Source organism: Tyto alba, unplaced genomic scaffold (genome assembly GCF_018691265.1).
Source record: "Tyto alba isolate M040663 unplaced genomic scaffold, T.alba_DEE_v4.0 Super-Scaffold_40, whole genome shotgun sequence".
Classification (NCBI taxonomy): Eukaryota; Metazoa; Chordata; class Aves; order Strigiformes; family Tytonidae; genus Tyto; species Tyto alba.
The window spans coordinates 34,383,324-34,398,489 of NW_024881316.1; the positions used below are offsets into that span (position 1 = coordinate 34,383,324).

A 15,166-nucleotide genomic window follows, 5' to 3' on the forward strand; every position below is an offset into this window, starting at 1 on the left:
CCCCCTCCAGGCAGTGCCCAGAGATTGCCAAGAAGGATTATGGCCTTTTGGACTGAATTATGAAGTCCAAACAGTGCAGATCCTCTGCACCCTCTCACCTGTGTGGCTTTGCTGCTCTCAGGTCTGTGCCTGTGCTCATTACCTTTGCAGCTGAACATTTATGAGCTCTGCAGAGAAGAGACAATAGGCAGGCTAGTAGCTGTGGAGCACTCATCCCTTTTTTTGACTGTGGCCTTAGGAAACCACTTCAAGTCGAGGCTGTCATGTACCTGCATCCTCACTGCATGGAGCTGGAAACATTGGGTCTTATGATAAAGGATGTGTACCTGGGATGTCAGGACTATGGCCAGGGAAGGGGTGTGTCACACATGGGGTACATCCATACAGCTTTTCAAAGCTTCTTTTCAGCTGGAATCTGCGGTGGGATGGGAGCTGAGGCACAGGGATCCAGATTTGGGGCAACTGTGGAAAATGAGGCTGGAAGCGGCTGAGGCAGTCTTGTGCTCAGCAGGACCAGCTCAGACCTGAGCCCCAGGGCCAAGCTGGGGAAAGATCCCAGGGGAAAGAGGGTCCAAATTGCCTTGTCCTGAGGATTTCATATGGCAGCACTAGAGAAAATGGAATAGATGGGAACTTAAAGCTAACACTGAAAATTACTGGAAAAAAATAGAGAAGAGATGGGGACAGCCACAGGGAAGGTAACTACTGTAGAAAACTGTGGAGGAGATGATGCAATTCTGTAATGCAGTGTAGGCAAAGAGTGGTCATATAATGCCTTGCTGTATCCATCTGCAATTGATCTAGGGTGCTTACACAGTGGAAGCTTTCCCAACTCCTGCTAGGAAGGAAACACCAGTAGTAATTCAGCTCCAGAAACGTATCTTTTAACACAACAAAATAACCCCTCTTCTTCGCCAAGGACTGGTGTGGGAAAGGAGGAGAGAGTGGATCTGTTTAAGGGTTTTAGAAGGAAGGGAGTGTGGGAAATGCTGTGTCTTTTAAAGGAATTATTTGTGTTTCAGCTTCACTGAAAATGCCAGAGGTCACTGAACCCCCAAATGGGACATGTGGCAATATGTGGTGGAGCAGGTACAGTGGGTCTCTCTTGGCTAAAAGTTGTCTCCTGTTTTATATTTTTTTTCTGATTAAAGTTACATGAGACCAGCTTGTTCTGCTGAAACAAAATGTCAGTGGCTGATTTATTGGTGTCTTCATAGTTAAAACTTTACCTTGAATAATTTTTTCCCCCCTTCAATTGGGTGTGCAAACAGGCACACCTGGGGGGAACTAAGGTCTTGGCATGCCCTTGAGCTTGCTGTGCAATGAAAAAGCATCTTGATGGATGCCAGACAAAAGGACTAATAAAATAATCTATCCTAATCCTTTTACCCTCAGAGAAACTTGCCAGTAACTGCTGAGCAAATCATAATGTGACTGAATAAAACTGTCACGTGAAGTCTTGAAATCATGACTGGGAATTGAGGAATGTACCGTGTCCCCAGGAAAGCTGGTTCAGTGCATAATTACCACTGATGAGAAATACTTCCTTTCTGAAACCCATGTTCTGGTTACTGTTCAAAGCTGTAAGATTTTATGCCTTTCTTTTTCCTCATCAGTTGATTACAGCAGTGCTTGGTCATAGTGGTTATCTAGTCACTCTTCAGCTTTTTCTCAGGAGCACTGAATAGGACAGCTTTCTCCAATGTCTTGCTCCAGGACAGGCTTTTAAGCCTCTGGTCTGCCCTGGAGGTGTCTTCTGAACTGCTCCCATACGGTCAACACCCCTTCAACCCTTTGCTGCCGGGACTGGGCACAGCGAGTGCGTTCTGTTTGAGATAATGGCAATGTGCTTAGATAGCCAGACGCAGGTCTGTCTCTCTCGTATCAGATGGCTTGACTCAGTTGCCTAAATATGGACATTGGTGCTATCTGAGAGGCTCCAGGGGGGCCGAGATGTATGGCTGGCAGGGGTGACATGAGAGGTATGAAAGACCTTTAGGGATCAGCGAGGGCAGACAGGAAGCTTTAAGATGGCTTTGGGTACCCTCAGTGTCTGTCTACACACCCCACCCACGGGTGGACGCTGCCTTTGGGTGGCTGAATCTTGAAACGAGCCCCCCCAGGGCTGCCCCATGGACACCCTCCCAGGCAACGCAGGAGGGAAGCAGTGCTGCCTCCAGCTGCGATCCCTCTGCCTATGGAGCGAAGGACAAGGTTTGGCCCCTGACCATGTGTTAGCCTGGGAGGCTCTGATGGACCTCCTATGTATCATCACCCAGGGGCCCCCTCTCTGCAGGGCCAGTCCAGCATTTCCTAAATGTGATCTTCAGTTTTCTTCCCTAGTGCGTGATCTTGCTTTTAGCCTCATTAACACCAAGGACAAAGTGTGATAGGCTGCTTTTACACTCATTATTCACCACCCACCACATCTACCACGTGAAAACTTTTCAGACAATCTCAGGACACTGAGCTGGTAATGATATGCGTCTACAATGACTTTCTAAAGTCTATCGGTTAACCAGTTTTAATCCTCTACATGTCATGAAGCAGTAAATCAAATGTGCCCTTATAAAGCAAGGGATATTGTTTGATCAGCGTGACTGTGCTGCCAAAAGGATAACTGATGCCAATCTTTTTTTGTGTTCTGTATCCCCATACAAGTTTATGTCATTTAATGTCAGACCTGCATTAAATTGTCCACCTGTGGTTATCCCTTTGAATACAAGTGCAATATAAAACCACTTTTCTGTGTTTTCATGGTCCCCTGAGTGCTGGGGGCACTTGCCTCTGTCTTTCTAATTTCCATTTTACCTCTTTTTTAACCCAGTTACAATTCCCAGGGTCAATTACTGCCTTCTACGTAGGCGTATGCCTATCTCATCTTTCACTTACCTGAATGTATTCTGGATCTTTCCTACTGCTGTTTGTGCACAGGGACTGATCAGGTAAACAGTCCATTGCACCTTGTCCTATCGCCATGGAGTCACTGCTAGACCCCACAACAAAATTTGCCCTGGCAGAGGAACAAGACACAGCATGGTAGGAGCCTGCTTTTCCTAGTCCCTTTTTGGGCATAATTGCAACTGAACCCTGACAAATACTGAACCTTTTCATGCTCTGCAGGGAAGTGTCTGGAAGATGCCACCAGAAAAATGTGCAATGATAAGTATCCCTGTTTTCTCTGCCCTGCTGGAAGAGTGTAGATATCATGGGCATCTGGAGCAGAACAGAGCCAAAATGTACTATCCCAAAGACAAGAGGCAGGATCCTTTCTTGTTTCTTTCATGCCAATCTTGGCTAGATAATTTCTTGGGGTAGGGATGCCAGTGTACACCAGAATGTCTGGTGGTACAAGGTGTCCGCTTTGTTGAAGATAATTGGCATCTTCCAGGGAAAAAAATCTCTGCTGGGGAAGAAAATATCATTGGGAACAGGTAGAGGAGGGATGGGGGCTACCTAGGACCCAGGACTTCCCTGCAGATGAGTAAGGCTTGGGTGATAACCAAGCTGCCTGTCACTGGCCTGGTTAAGAAAAATGATTTGGAGCCCTGCCTTTGTCTCCTCAGTTATTGACTTTCATGGGTTGAGGCTGGGTTTCTTTGAAACCATTCAGAAGTACAGGGGGGGGCTCCTGGCTGCTCCGATAAGATGACAAGCTTGTTTTCTGGAGCAAGAGGGAAAGGGTAGCTCAGACCGCTTGGTATGAGTGGTAGCAGTGAGTGAGATGCATCAGAAATCCTGCTGTGCAAGAGCCCAGCTCAACATAAACAACATGAGCCGGTCCAGAAATGAGGGACCTGGGGCTGCCTTCCTCCTATATGCAGTTTCCAATGAGTAAGTGCTGAGGAATGTAACTCTGAGGAAAGTTTGCTGTTCCTCCGTGGTGACTGACAGGCTGCTAGAGCAGGAATGACCTGTAATTTTCCATGTGTGGCAAGAGATCAGCCACAGTCTCCATGCTCAGAGCACAGCACCTGCTTGAGGCAAGTCAACAGTGGGCCAAAAGTCTTCTGCTGCTGTCACTGCTGCCTTCTGCTGCAGGAAACAAGAAGGTGGTGCTACCAGAAAGGAAGAGCGACAACCTTTTTAGCATATGTATGAATGCAGTGCCAGGTCTTGCAACTCCAGCTCCACAATGTGCTCATAGAGCCTGAGGAAGGCACCAAAATCAGTAGTGCTCTTACACCTTTCTTACTGACCACCGATGACCAGCAAGTGCAGCTGACTGGAAGGCTTAATTTTTCCAGCTCTTGATAGTCTTAATGCTGGTTCTCCTACCTGGCACTTGTGGGATGGTGTCTTCAGCACTGTGCTCAGATTCATTAACAGCAAAGAAACAACACGTCCAGCTACACCAGTATAGCCCCATATGAGGTCATATATTACCTGCAGACTTTGTCCTGAGAGTTGTAAATGGCGGACAAGGACCTTGAATAGGTGAGAAACATAGGTTTAAAAAATTAAAGACATTAGGGATGCTAAGCATGCACGGGCTTTGCTTATTAACAGCTGCTCATTAGCCCCAGAGATGCTGGTCATCAGGTAAGCAAGCAGCTAATGACAATGCTCTCAGACCCACAAATTAATGGGCTGCGTCAGCAAAGGTGATATCCAGCTAGAATCAAGCTAATAAAGACTTGTTTTGTTCTGCTCTACATTTCTCAGTGAGGCAGTCTATTAAAGTGCCTTGGCTCAACAGGCAGAGCCCTGCCCCTTAGTTTTTGCAGAGTGCTCCCTCAAGTTATAAACCCTGCAGCGAGTGGAAGGCAATCACCTCTAAACAGGGAGGCAAGCTATTTGGGCAAATTTTTCATTCAAACCATTGAAGTTTTGGTCTAAATCCTTATGGCTTGGATTAGTTCTAGGGAGACGCAGAGTATCCTTCTCCTCAGCACAGCTGTGAAGAAATGCTGTTGGAGAAAGTGGTGGCCATTGAGATCACCACTTGTCATCTTGGCAGTATTGGCTGATGGCCTCCTCCTGCTCACTTACCCTGCCTCCAGCTTACATTTAGAGTATTTAGATTTGTTTTTGCTGCATGTGGAACTCAGGCTTTGGGATCTGTAGGCCTAAGCAGGGACACTTCAGCACAATGCTCTATAAAAATATCGGACCTGACAGAATGAGCACTGGATGAGGATTTCAGGATTTGCCATGGATGAATGTGGTTGGATGAGGCCATGCAAACAAACCCCCTTCCTCAAATTGGGCGAAAACCACCAGCAAACGTTGTGTCCTCAGCTAGAGGTGGGTTACCCCATGTCTCCCATCGAGTTATCCTCACCAACTTCCATCAGTTAGACCAGTCGCTGCAGTGGTGGGAGGCAGTCAGCAGCCTGGAGTCACTGTTTATCTGTCCTGTGAGCAATCTGCATTAAAATGGAAGAAACACAATCCTCTGAGAAAGGAAGACCCTGCCCTGAGCATTACCCAGTGCCACTGGGTAGCTCAGTTGAGAGCCAAGACAGCAACCGTCAGGAAGAAGCAGACATGGGGACATGAGGTTTGAGGGCCGTAAACTGTGCCTGGTGGGAAGGGGCTTTGCTGTGCTGGCGCTGAGGATACCACAGCAGCAGTGCCCGGGGCAGAGGCTGCTGCTGAGCTCCACCTGCAGCTGATGAGCCATGCCAGGGCCTGGGTGGAGGTGGGTGCTGGGGTCACTCCTCTGGCTGGGAGCCCTGGGTGGGCAGTCTGGAGGGGGACCTGTATGAACAGCATGGTTACACAACACACCACCCCTGCCTCGCCCAACCGCCCTGGGCTGCACTTACTTCCACCTTTCTGGATGTCTAAATTCCTGTAAACAAAGAAGGTGTGAAACTAATTCAAGTTTTGGGGTGTTTTTTTTTTAAAAACACATGGGACTCCACTCCAGGTCAGGAGTCAGAAGAGCAGAGCATCCTTTCACACACCCAAAGAGAGGGCACCAGCCATCTGGCATCCCCCGGTGTGATGCTGAGCGCTGGCACCTCAAAGCAGGGCAGGAGCCTGCTGCCTTGAATCCAGTTCTGGCAAAGGAGCTGGCTTGAAAATACTGGGCCCAAAATGCAGTTGCATCACGGACGAGGGTGTTTGTGAAGGGGAAAGGGCTCCTCATGCTTCCTTTCCTCCAAGACACCACAAGTAGGTACACGGCAAAGTACTGTGCACAGCATATAAGCCTTGGGGATGCGCCTCAAGGAACAAATGTAATGGGCTATACTGCTATATTAGGAAGATTCAGTGTGGACACTCATTCTCAAACACTTGCTGCAGCTACAGCAGCACAGAGGTGCAACATGCTTCCTCACAGGCCCCCTCTGTGCTCTCCCTGGGTTTTTCTCTCCCCGTAGAGCCACTGTCCCCAAGGCAGGGCTTTGATCCCCTGCCATGGGCTTCTGAGAAGAGCGTTTGAGCTGCAGTGATAGCACGGCTATTGCATCATGATGGCCCTTGGCAGCAGCCCAGGGCTTGTGGGCTGGTGGTTTTGGGGTCCTTATTGGGGTGGGAGGGTAAATGAGTTTGGCTGGGGCGGGGAGGGTGCTGCTGTAGCTCCCTGCCAACTCCCACCCAGCAGCTGTGGAGGTGGCAGGAGATAGCAGGGCGCTACGTGGGCACTGGTGAGCCCTTTTGGGAGCTGGCTGGCACTCCTGCCCCTGGGACCTGCTTTCCCGGGACAGAGCTGGAGCATGTCCGTGCCTGTCCAGGCTGCCTACTGGGATGGGGTTTTGTGGTGCTTGCTTTCCTGGGATGGAGATGTATATTTAATTTGTATATTGGATGTATATTTAGCACAGAAGATCCCACAGAACATCTCCTGGGTCGGTGCCTGCATCAGTCCAATGTACTAAACAAGACTCGTAAATACAACAAGCCTAACCTCTCTGCTGGTTGTTTCTGACATGTCCCAGCTGAGGAGAGCTCTAACCCAAATTTGTGACCTTGACACCGACCTGCTGAAATGAATAATCAGCTTGAATTTACAGTGTCAAAGGTGATGCCAGACAGGAATACTCTTGTTTTTCATCCAAATCCACTCCTTACAGCAGTGAATTTAACATAGTATCACACAGCTGAAAGGACCCTACTGGCTCCCCTGGGGGGTCAGTCTTCTCCTGCCCTCCTGCCTTACCTGCTTCTCCTCCAGCCAAGCTCAGCGCAGTGCTGGGCCGTGTAACTCACCGTCCCAGTTCCCGGGAGCATGTGCTCAGATGACAGTGACCCTTCAGTGTCATTCCAGGACATTGTGCATCCCACATGGGAGAAGAGCCTCCAAGTCTCATTAAGCTCCTGGTTTCAGTAAAACTGTTTCAGGGAAACCATCTTGGTCAATAGGAACAGATCCTTCGCAGAGTTGCATGAGGGAAACGATGTTGTTTAAATAAAGGCAATTTAATAAATATAAAATAAATGCTGACATTTTAAAGAAGATGAATGTTCACCTCTTCTTCATCATACCTGTGTTCTCCCTTTCTTGTGTTATTTATTTAAAACATGTGGAACCAGGTGGCCCACGGAGTCAGTTTCTCCAGGAATCCAATTTCTGTGTCCAAATGCAGGAATCTGTCCCCAGATGTCGCATCCATGTTGAAAGTGAAAATGAATCAGTAGGTAGGAGGGAACCTGAAAAGAGCGGGGGAGAGCAAGGCGTTTCCAAGATCTCTACCTTAAACCCAGATTTATGGCCATTCCCATATCTGGAAACGAGTTTCCTGCTTTCCTCTTGCACCCTGAATCTTTTAAAACGGGGTGCCCCACCCGCAGCTGAGCCCCGCTTTACCAGCGCTAAGAGGGGGCGCGGCCCCGCTGCGGGGGGGGCGGGGCCTCGCCTCGCGGAGGGGGGCGGGGCCTGGCCGCTCTCCCGCCTTTTCCCGCGCTCCAGCCGGCGCCAAAGAGAAGGGCAGGTCTTTACCTCCCGCCTTCGCCGCCACAGTGGGAGGCGGGGCTGCGGCCGGCGCTCCAGCCAATGGGAGCGCGGGGGGCGGGCGGTGGCGGGCGCTGCGCGGGCTGTGAGTGGCCAGCCAGGCGTTCTGGCGCCAAGTTCGAAGGGGATATAAAGGGGCGGCGCGGAGGCTGCCCGCTCCCGCCATCACCACCACCACCACCGCCGCCACGATGCTGTCCGCCCGCGCCCCGCTCGCTGCCCGCCGCGACCAGCCCCGCGTGTCGCCCGCGAAGAGCCTGTCCCCCATGAAGAGCCTGGCGCTGAGCGACAAGGAGAACACGGTGAGCGCCCGCCCGCCCTCCCGCTCCCCGCCCGGGAGCAGCGCCTCAGCGCTCTCACCCGGTCCCTCTCTCCCCGCAGCCCCCCACGCTCAGCAGCACTCGCGTCCTAGCCAGCAAGGCGGCCCGCAAGATCTTCCAGGAGGGCGACGGGAAGCCGGTGAGTGCGGAACACCCGGGCGCCGCGCCCTCACTTCCTCCCTCTCCCCGTCCCCCGGCGGCTCACGTAACCCCCGCCCCGCTGTCCTCTCCCCCACGGGTGGTCTCCCTCTTCTCCCCGCTTGTCCCCCCGGGCCCCTCATGGGGCTCCCCCCCCCGGCCTGCTGCCGTCCCTCAGCTTCCCGCCAAAGCCCGGCCCTGCCGCCGAGCCGAGCCCGAGCCGCTGCCGCCGCTCCAGGTGCCGCGGGGCGCAGAGGAGGAGGGAGAGGAGCCGCTGCTGCGGGACAACCCCCGCCGCTTCGTCATCTTCCCCATCCAGTACCACGACATCTGGCAGATGTACAAGAAGGCCGAGGCTTCCTTCTGGACGGCGGAGGAGGTGAGGGGGTGGGCGGGCCCCCCGACGGGCCGCGCAACCCGAGGCCTTGGCCTATTCCTTTCATCCTTCTTTCGCAATGTTTCAGGTGGACCTTTCCAAGGACATCCAGCACTGGGAGTCCCTGAAGCCCGAGGAGAAGTACTTCATTTCTCACGTCCTCGCCTTCTTTGCTGCTAGCGATGGCATTGTCAACGAAAACTTGGTAAGTGTGTAGAACCAATCCTGACAGAAACATCACTTGGTGAAGGTAACCCGATAACTACAAGTTTGATGTGCTGGCTGACTGCTCTAGCCTGTTAGTTCGTGTAGTCTTCCAGCATTACAGCATGTAATGCTGCCTTATGGTAATTAGAAAAATCAGGGTTGCTTTTGTAACCCCCTAGTTTGCCCACTCCCCCTGGGGCACTGAGTGATGCCTTACAACAGTTCTTGACTGGTTTGGAGCCCTTGTTCTGCTTCAGTGCTCTTCTTCCGAATAGGGGGTAAGGAAAGCTAAGAAGTTTTCCTATTTCTCTTGGGACCAAAGAATAACTCACAGCTTGGAGCTGTGAGGGGGTACTGCTGTTCATATTGCTGCTAATAATCCACACATCTGGAATTAATCTGAAAAGGATTAATACATTCTGAGCAAGAACTGTTATAGACAGCATCGATGTCCTTAACCTGCAATTTAGTTATAAATGCCTTTTGCAAACACCCATTTATTTCCTCTAGGTGGAGCGGTTCAGTCAAGAAGTACAAATCACAGAGGCTCGTTGCTTTTACGGCTTCCAGATTGCCATGGAAAATATACATTCAGAAATGTACAGTCTTCTTATTGACACCTACATTAAAGATTCTAAAGAGAGGTTTGTATTGCTTGGTGATGAAAAGTTCAAAACTTTAAGTGTTGAGATTCAAATGATGTATATCAATCATTCTCTGACTTTAAGTCTATTTTTAGGATTTAAACTAGATTTATGTAAAATGCCACTGCTGTGTAAGAGTATCTTTACTTCAGAATACTTATTCTCTGAAGTGTTATGAGCAAGAACTTTCTTAGATTGAGTGAAACTGAAGCCACTTAATACTGAAAGAAGCAAATTAAACTATGTAAAAAAAAATGGAGCAGTATGTTAAATTACAGTAAGTCCTCATATGGAGGATCCCTGCACCTAGTAGAAAGCTATATAGGAAAGTTTTTCTGAGAATGGTATCACTTATTAAAATGTTATCTCTAAAACCCAGTGCATTTAGTTAAAGGCTAGCACTTTCGCATAGTGTGTGCTGCCCTTACTTGCCTATTTTGCTTGGGGGGAAAAAAGTATGTTGCATTTGCTGAAAAGTGGCTTTTGGTCTTGATTAAAAATAAAACCAAAGTGTAAAAGTTTCATAACAAGATGAATCGATTCGAGAATGGTATCTTAAAACTAAACACAGGGCTTTGAGCGGTCCAGACTGAGTTATTCTAGTGTTGTCTTGTCAGACCAACACCCTGTTGAACAAAATGTCATGTGGTATTGCAGTGCTATTTGCAGTCTAGATATATTTAATTGCTGCTACTTTGTAGAAAGCTGACCATGCCATGTGTACTGAGAGGCACAATTCCAGCAAATGTTTAAGGAAGAACTGCTTACAGGAGAGCTCTGGTACCTGGTTGATCTGTCGTTTTGAAAGCCTTGTTCAAATACAACCTTTGAACTAGTGCTCCCTTTGATAATTGTTATGGGAATTCATGTGAACTGGTGTTGATGTGATGAAAAGGTAGTTGATGGATGCAAATGGAGTTAGCTTGGTGCAAAGATGGGGAAGGAGACTTGATTGTCAGGGTAAAGGTGAAGAGCACTTGTAAGTGAACAGGGTGGTGGGTGGCAGTGAATCCTTATGGTACTACTGCTCATGTCTGATCCTAATGAGTTCTGTCCTTCTCAGGGAATTTCTTTTTAATGCTATTGAAACGTTACCATGTGTTAAAAAGAAGGCTGACTGGGCCATGCGCTGGATTGGGGACAAGAAAGCAACATATGGTGAGTATATCTACTGGAAGCAAAGTGAAATTTCTTCCCTAAAGGTGGAGGAACCACCATTTCTCTAGACTTCACAGTTCAGAAATGATTGTTGTCACAGGGAGAATATATACTCTCCAGTATAAGATACTGGTATAATTCCAGATATGAAGAAAATAACTTTAATCTAGCAAATGAGCTACTGGCATGAATCTCTAAAATTAACATTCAAAATGCCAGCAGCTCACGTGGCAATTTTTGTATGCCTGGATATATGATCAAATTGTAAACTGTTGTCATGTGTTCAGAACTGTGGTGGCCATCTATCTCCAGCAGACATACACAGTTGGATGCTGTAGCTCCTCTGCCTTACTGTTCTTGACGTCTTGCTTCAGAGGTGAGATGAGATGGTACAGGTCATTATTTCACTAGTATTAAAGCATTCTTTATGGCCAAAGTTCCTTACTTAATCAAAGATGAGCAGACACTGACTTAAATCAGCTGCTAAAATGACTTTTTTTACAGTGTGCAGTCTTTAAAAAAGGATGGTATTGGTGGTTAACGTGGGAGAAGGAGCCTTGGCTTCAGTTATGTAGAAGCTACTCTAATTAATTTTTATTCCCTCTCTTTAAAACTTTTCTTAATGACCAGAAGCCTTTACTGTAATAGTTCTTAAGGACAGGCTGTAGCACACTTGAGCAGGAACTTCTTCACTTGCCTATTTGCAACTTCTAAGTATTAATCCTGTTAAGTTCTATGTGAGATACTACTGTCAATCTTTTCTTAACAGGAGAACGTGTAGTAGCTTTTGCAGCAGTGGAAGGAATCTTCTTTTCTGGCTCTTTTGCATCAATTTTTTGGCTGAAGAAAAGGGGATTAATGCCTGGACTCACTTTTTCTAACGAACTCATCAGTAGAGATGAGGTATGAATCAAATTCTAGCAGTTAAGATGGTAATGTGCTACAGTAGCTCAAAGTAATGACATTCAGTTGGAGCCTACATTTTAAAACAGGAGTATGTTTAAAAACAGGCAGTCTGTAAAGCTCACTAGTGTGTAAACATGTGTCATCAAGGATCTTAGAGCAGAGAATGAATGAATTTGGCATTTTACTTTCATCTAAGTTTAAGGGTTCTCACCAACTCTTGGGCTCAGTATACCTTCCTGTTTGGAGCAAGTGCAGCTGGTACTGGCTGAACTCACTTATGCCTCCTTCTGGTTAGGCAGAAAGTTGTCTGTAGATTACCCTAAATAACATGGCAAGTGCAAAAATGTCTAGATATTGGGTTATTTATTCTGTGCTACTGATTTGAGTGGCTCTTTTAAATCAATCTTCCTGAAATAATTTTCTGAAACTTATTTCTAGGGCTTGCACTGTGATTTTGCCTGCCTCATGTTCAAGCACTTGATACACAAACCATCAGAGGAAAGAGTAAAGGAAATCATCATGAATGCTGTTCTCATAGAACAGGTAATTGTCTGCTCCTTGTTCAGGAACTTGATAGCAATTAAGTGGAAAGCTGGGGAGCTGTTGGGTATAAAACTTACCTAGACAATACAGAGTGAATATCAGTTTCTGTACATAAAGTCTTCTATTATCTGCAGGAATTCTTGACGGAGGCATTGCCTGTAAAGCTCATTGGCATGAACTGCACTTTAATGAAACAGTACATAGAGTTTGTAGCAGACCGGCTTATGTTGGAACTGGGATTTAACAAGGTAAGGCCCTAATACACCGATTCTTTCATGGGAAAAAGATAATAGTAAGTTTAATTTCTTCCAGAAACCCAAATCCTAAAATGGCTGCAGCAGTGTTGGTATCATTCGTAAAGCCATTTAGCAGTCCTGCTGCTAGATGCTGTTTGGAGACCCACAAAAGGAAAAGCAAGAGGATGCTATGGAAAAAGAACTATATACAAAAGTTGCTGAGCTTGTTTGCTGCTAAAAGACAGGAACAAATGCAGTAGTGAAGTCTTGGGGCAGATTTTGGTTCACTGCATAGTAAGCCTGCTGATGTCATTAGACTCCTTCCAGCTGACCTCTAATGCTCACATATTCAAGGTGTGAGCACCTGTGATGACTGTAGAATTGCCTTTGCATTTCAGATATACAAAGCAGAGAATCCTTTTGACTTCATGGAAAACATCTCTCTGGAAGGCAAGACCAATTTCTTTGAGAAGCGAGTAGGTGAATATCAGAGGATGGGAGTCATGTCGAAGCCCACAGACAACTCTTTCACCCTGGATGCGGAATTTTAAATGAGCTGAGACCCTATGAGTTAGTGTATACACTCCCCTGTTCACAGGGAACCATTGAGTCACAGTCTGACTTGATTCCTGTACTAAAATCCCACTCTTAAAGTGTGGTGATATTGGTACTTTTCAGGAGGCTAGTGTAGCTCCAGCAGTAAAATCCCTTTTTATTAGACTTTGCCAATGGTGTTAATTCATAGAATGTTTAGATGTATCTCTTACAACATATGCTACTCCATTTTTTGAAAGATGGGTGCCTTCCTTCTGCAAGATGGGAGGTTATAGGCAGGGACCACTAGCTTCTGCTGTTCTCCCTGTAGAAAAAAGGAGCAGTTGAGAAATTCTAGTCTTAAACTTGCTGAATTCTCTGCAGGAAACTCTGGAGGCAGCTACGTGACCTCACTGCTTTCTTAGCAGGTTTTAAGTTTACCTTTTTTACTATTTTAATAGTTTGTACATAAACCTGGCACTTTAATGTTTAAAATAAAGAACTGTCTTGTAATACTCGACAATGGTAAAATGCAAGCCTAAACCTTTAGAATTTTGCAACCTAACCTTTTTATGACTTGTGTTTCTTTCTGGGTGTGTAATTTAAATGGTGCTGTGAATCAAATGATTCTGGAATCTATTGAAGAACAGGAAACAACTTGGTATGGAAAGCGAAGAACTTAAGTTGGATATTCTGGGTACTGAAAAATAACATGCAGTTGGCTTCTGGACTTAATTGCTTTTTCTTTTAATATCTGTGGACAGTATTTCACAATAGGAATAAAGAGCTGGTTGGTTTCAGTGTTGTACTGGCTCCAGTGCTTCAGTGGGCAAAGTTATGTGTTAATATCCTTCTAAATTGCAAACTTCCTGAGGAAATACAAGTTCTGCAGGAAATAACTGCCTAGTTGTGTGGCTGGTAGATGCCAAGTGAAATCGTTATGCTTAGCTCTGACTCTCAAGATTGATTGCACTACATGGATAGCATTTCAGGGGAAATTCAGCTAATTCAGGCTGGACCATTGTTATTGGCTTCTGCATCATGCAATTTTGATTTTAATACAGAACAGTAGTGAAGACAGTATGCGCTACAACATTGCTACTCCACACTAAACGTGGAGCAACAGGAATGAGTAGGCTTAATATGACTTTGGTAAGGGCACGTGGTCTGTGAAGGCATTCTGTATGGTCTTAGAGTTCTTGCAAATGATCTGCAGAGAGATTAAATAACAATGGGATAGACTGAAATTAGCTACTGACTTGATTTACAAGAAGTGGTTTATTTCATGATCTAATCTAACACCTAACAAGGGCTGTCCCACACATCTGCCTTTCTTCCTCAAGTGTAGTTGATACGGAAAATAAACTTTAGAGAACTTAAAGCATTCCCTTGAAAGAATGCTGGAGTTTGCTTCTTTCATTGAACATGATCCCTCTTTTGAAATACAAAAATACGTGGTGCTTCTTTGAGAGATTCTGCCTTGGTATAAAATTAATGGACTTGCTGGTCTTTGCTCTTGATTGCACTGAAGGTGATGGTGTATGTTCTTTCTCTGGATCTGCGAAGCTAGAACCATGTGCATGTTTCCAAGGCTATCCTAGGGAGCAAAATCATAAATAATCGAAAAATCCCAAGACCCAAAGACTGGAATTCAAAGCAGAAGATAGAAGACTGTTAACTGATGGCTCTCTAATGCCTCTGCAGCACTGTTGTGGGTAACAGGTCAGTGATTGCAGTGGTCTGAGGATCAGGTATTAGGAACTGGCATAGGGACATGTTGAGTTGGATAGCCAGACACATCATTCTGAAGTACTGAAACTTAAAGCTGGTTTTAAAGCTAGGTTTCTGGATAAATATCAGCATTTTGTTCTCAGCAAATTGGGCTTTGTGCTTTTTCTTGGCTTCTCAGCATAGCTTTGTTCAAATTAAGTCTGATAAAGTATCAGACCTACACCTTGAGTTCTATGTTGTTTAGAGATTAAATGAGATGGTAATGTACTGAGATCAGTTTGGACCTAAGTATGATTTAGCAGTATTCAATTTATATTTAAATCTGTTTATGTATTTTAGTAATGTAGAAAGAATAAGATTTTTCTAATGTATAACTGTCTCTTCCCACTTGATTCTTAGTTTGTGCCAAGGATCAATACATGGAAATGATAAGGGTGGAAGGCTTTAATTTGTTATCCCTAATTCTGGGA

The 15,166-nt window shown here is 46.3% G+C and overlaps 1 protein-coding gene across 1 annotated transcript; it reads left to right on the forward strand.

The window, feature by feature from the left end:
• Positions 1-8,072: 8,072 nt before the first annotated feature.
• Positions 8,073-13,765, forward strand: RRM2 (ribonucleotide reductase regulatory subunit M2). The gene is made up of 10 exons (XM_033009981.2): positions 8,073-8,205; positions 8,285-8,362; positions 8,600-8,740; positions 8,826-8,942; positions 9,455-9,588; positions 10,652-10,746; positions 11,516-11,649; positions 12,091-12,195; positions 12,330-12,443; positions 12,830-13,765. Exons 1-10 carry the CDS (start codon positions 8,095-8,097, stop codon positions 12,980-12,982), a joined length of 1,182 nt encoding a protein of 393 aa, XP_032865872.2. The 5' UTR covers positions 8,073-8,094; the 3' UTR covers positions 12,983-13,765.
• The last annotated feature ends 1,401 nt before the right edge of the window (positions 13,766-15,166 follow it).

Coding starts and splice junctions, on each gene's coding strand:
- RRM2 (XM_033009981.2), top strand. CDS start 8,095: ATGCTGTCCGCCCGCGCCCCGCTCGCTGCCCGCCGCGACCAGCCCCGC. Junction 8,206..8,284: donor TGAGCGACAAGGAGAACACG/GTGAGCGCCCGC, acceptor CTCTCCCCGCAG/CCCCCCACGCTCAGCAGCAC. Junction 8,363..8,599: donor AGGAGGGCGACGGGAAGCCG/GTGAGTGCGGAA, acceptor CCGCCGCTCCAG/GTGCCGCGGGGCGCAGAGGA.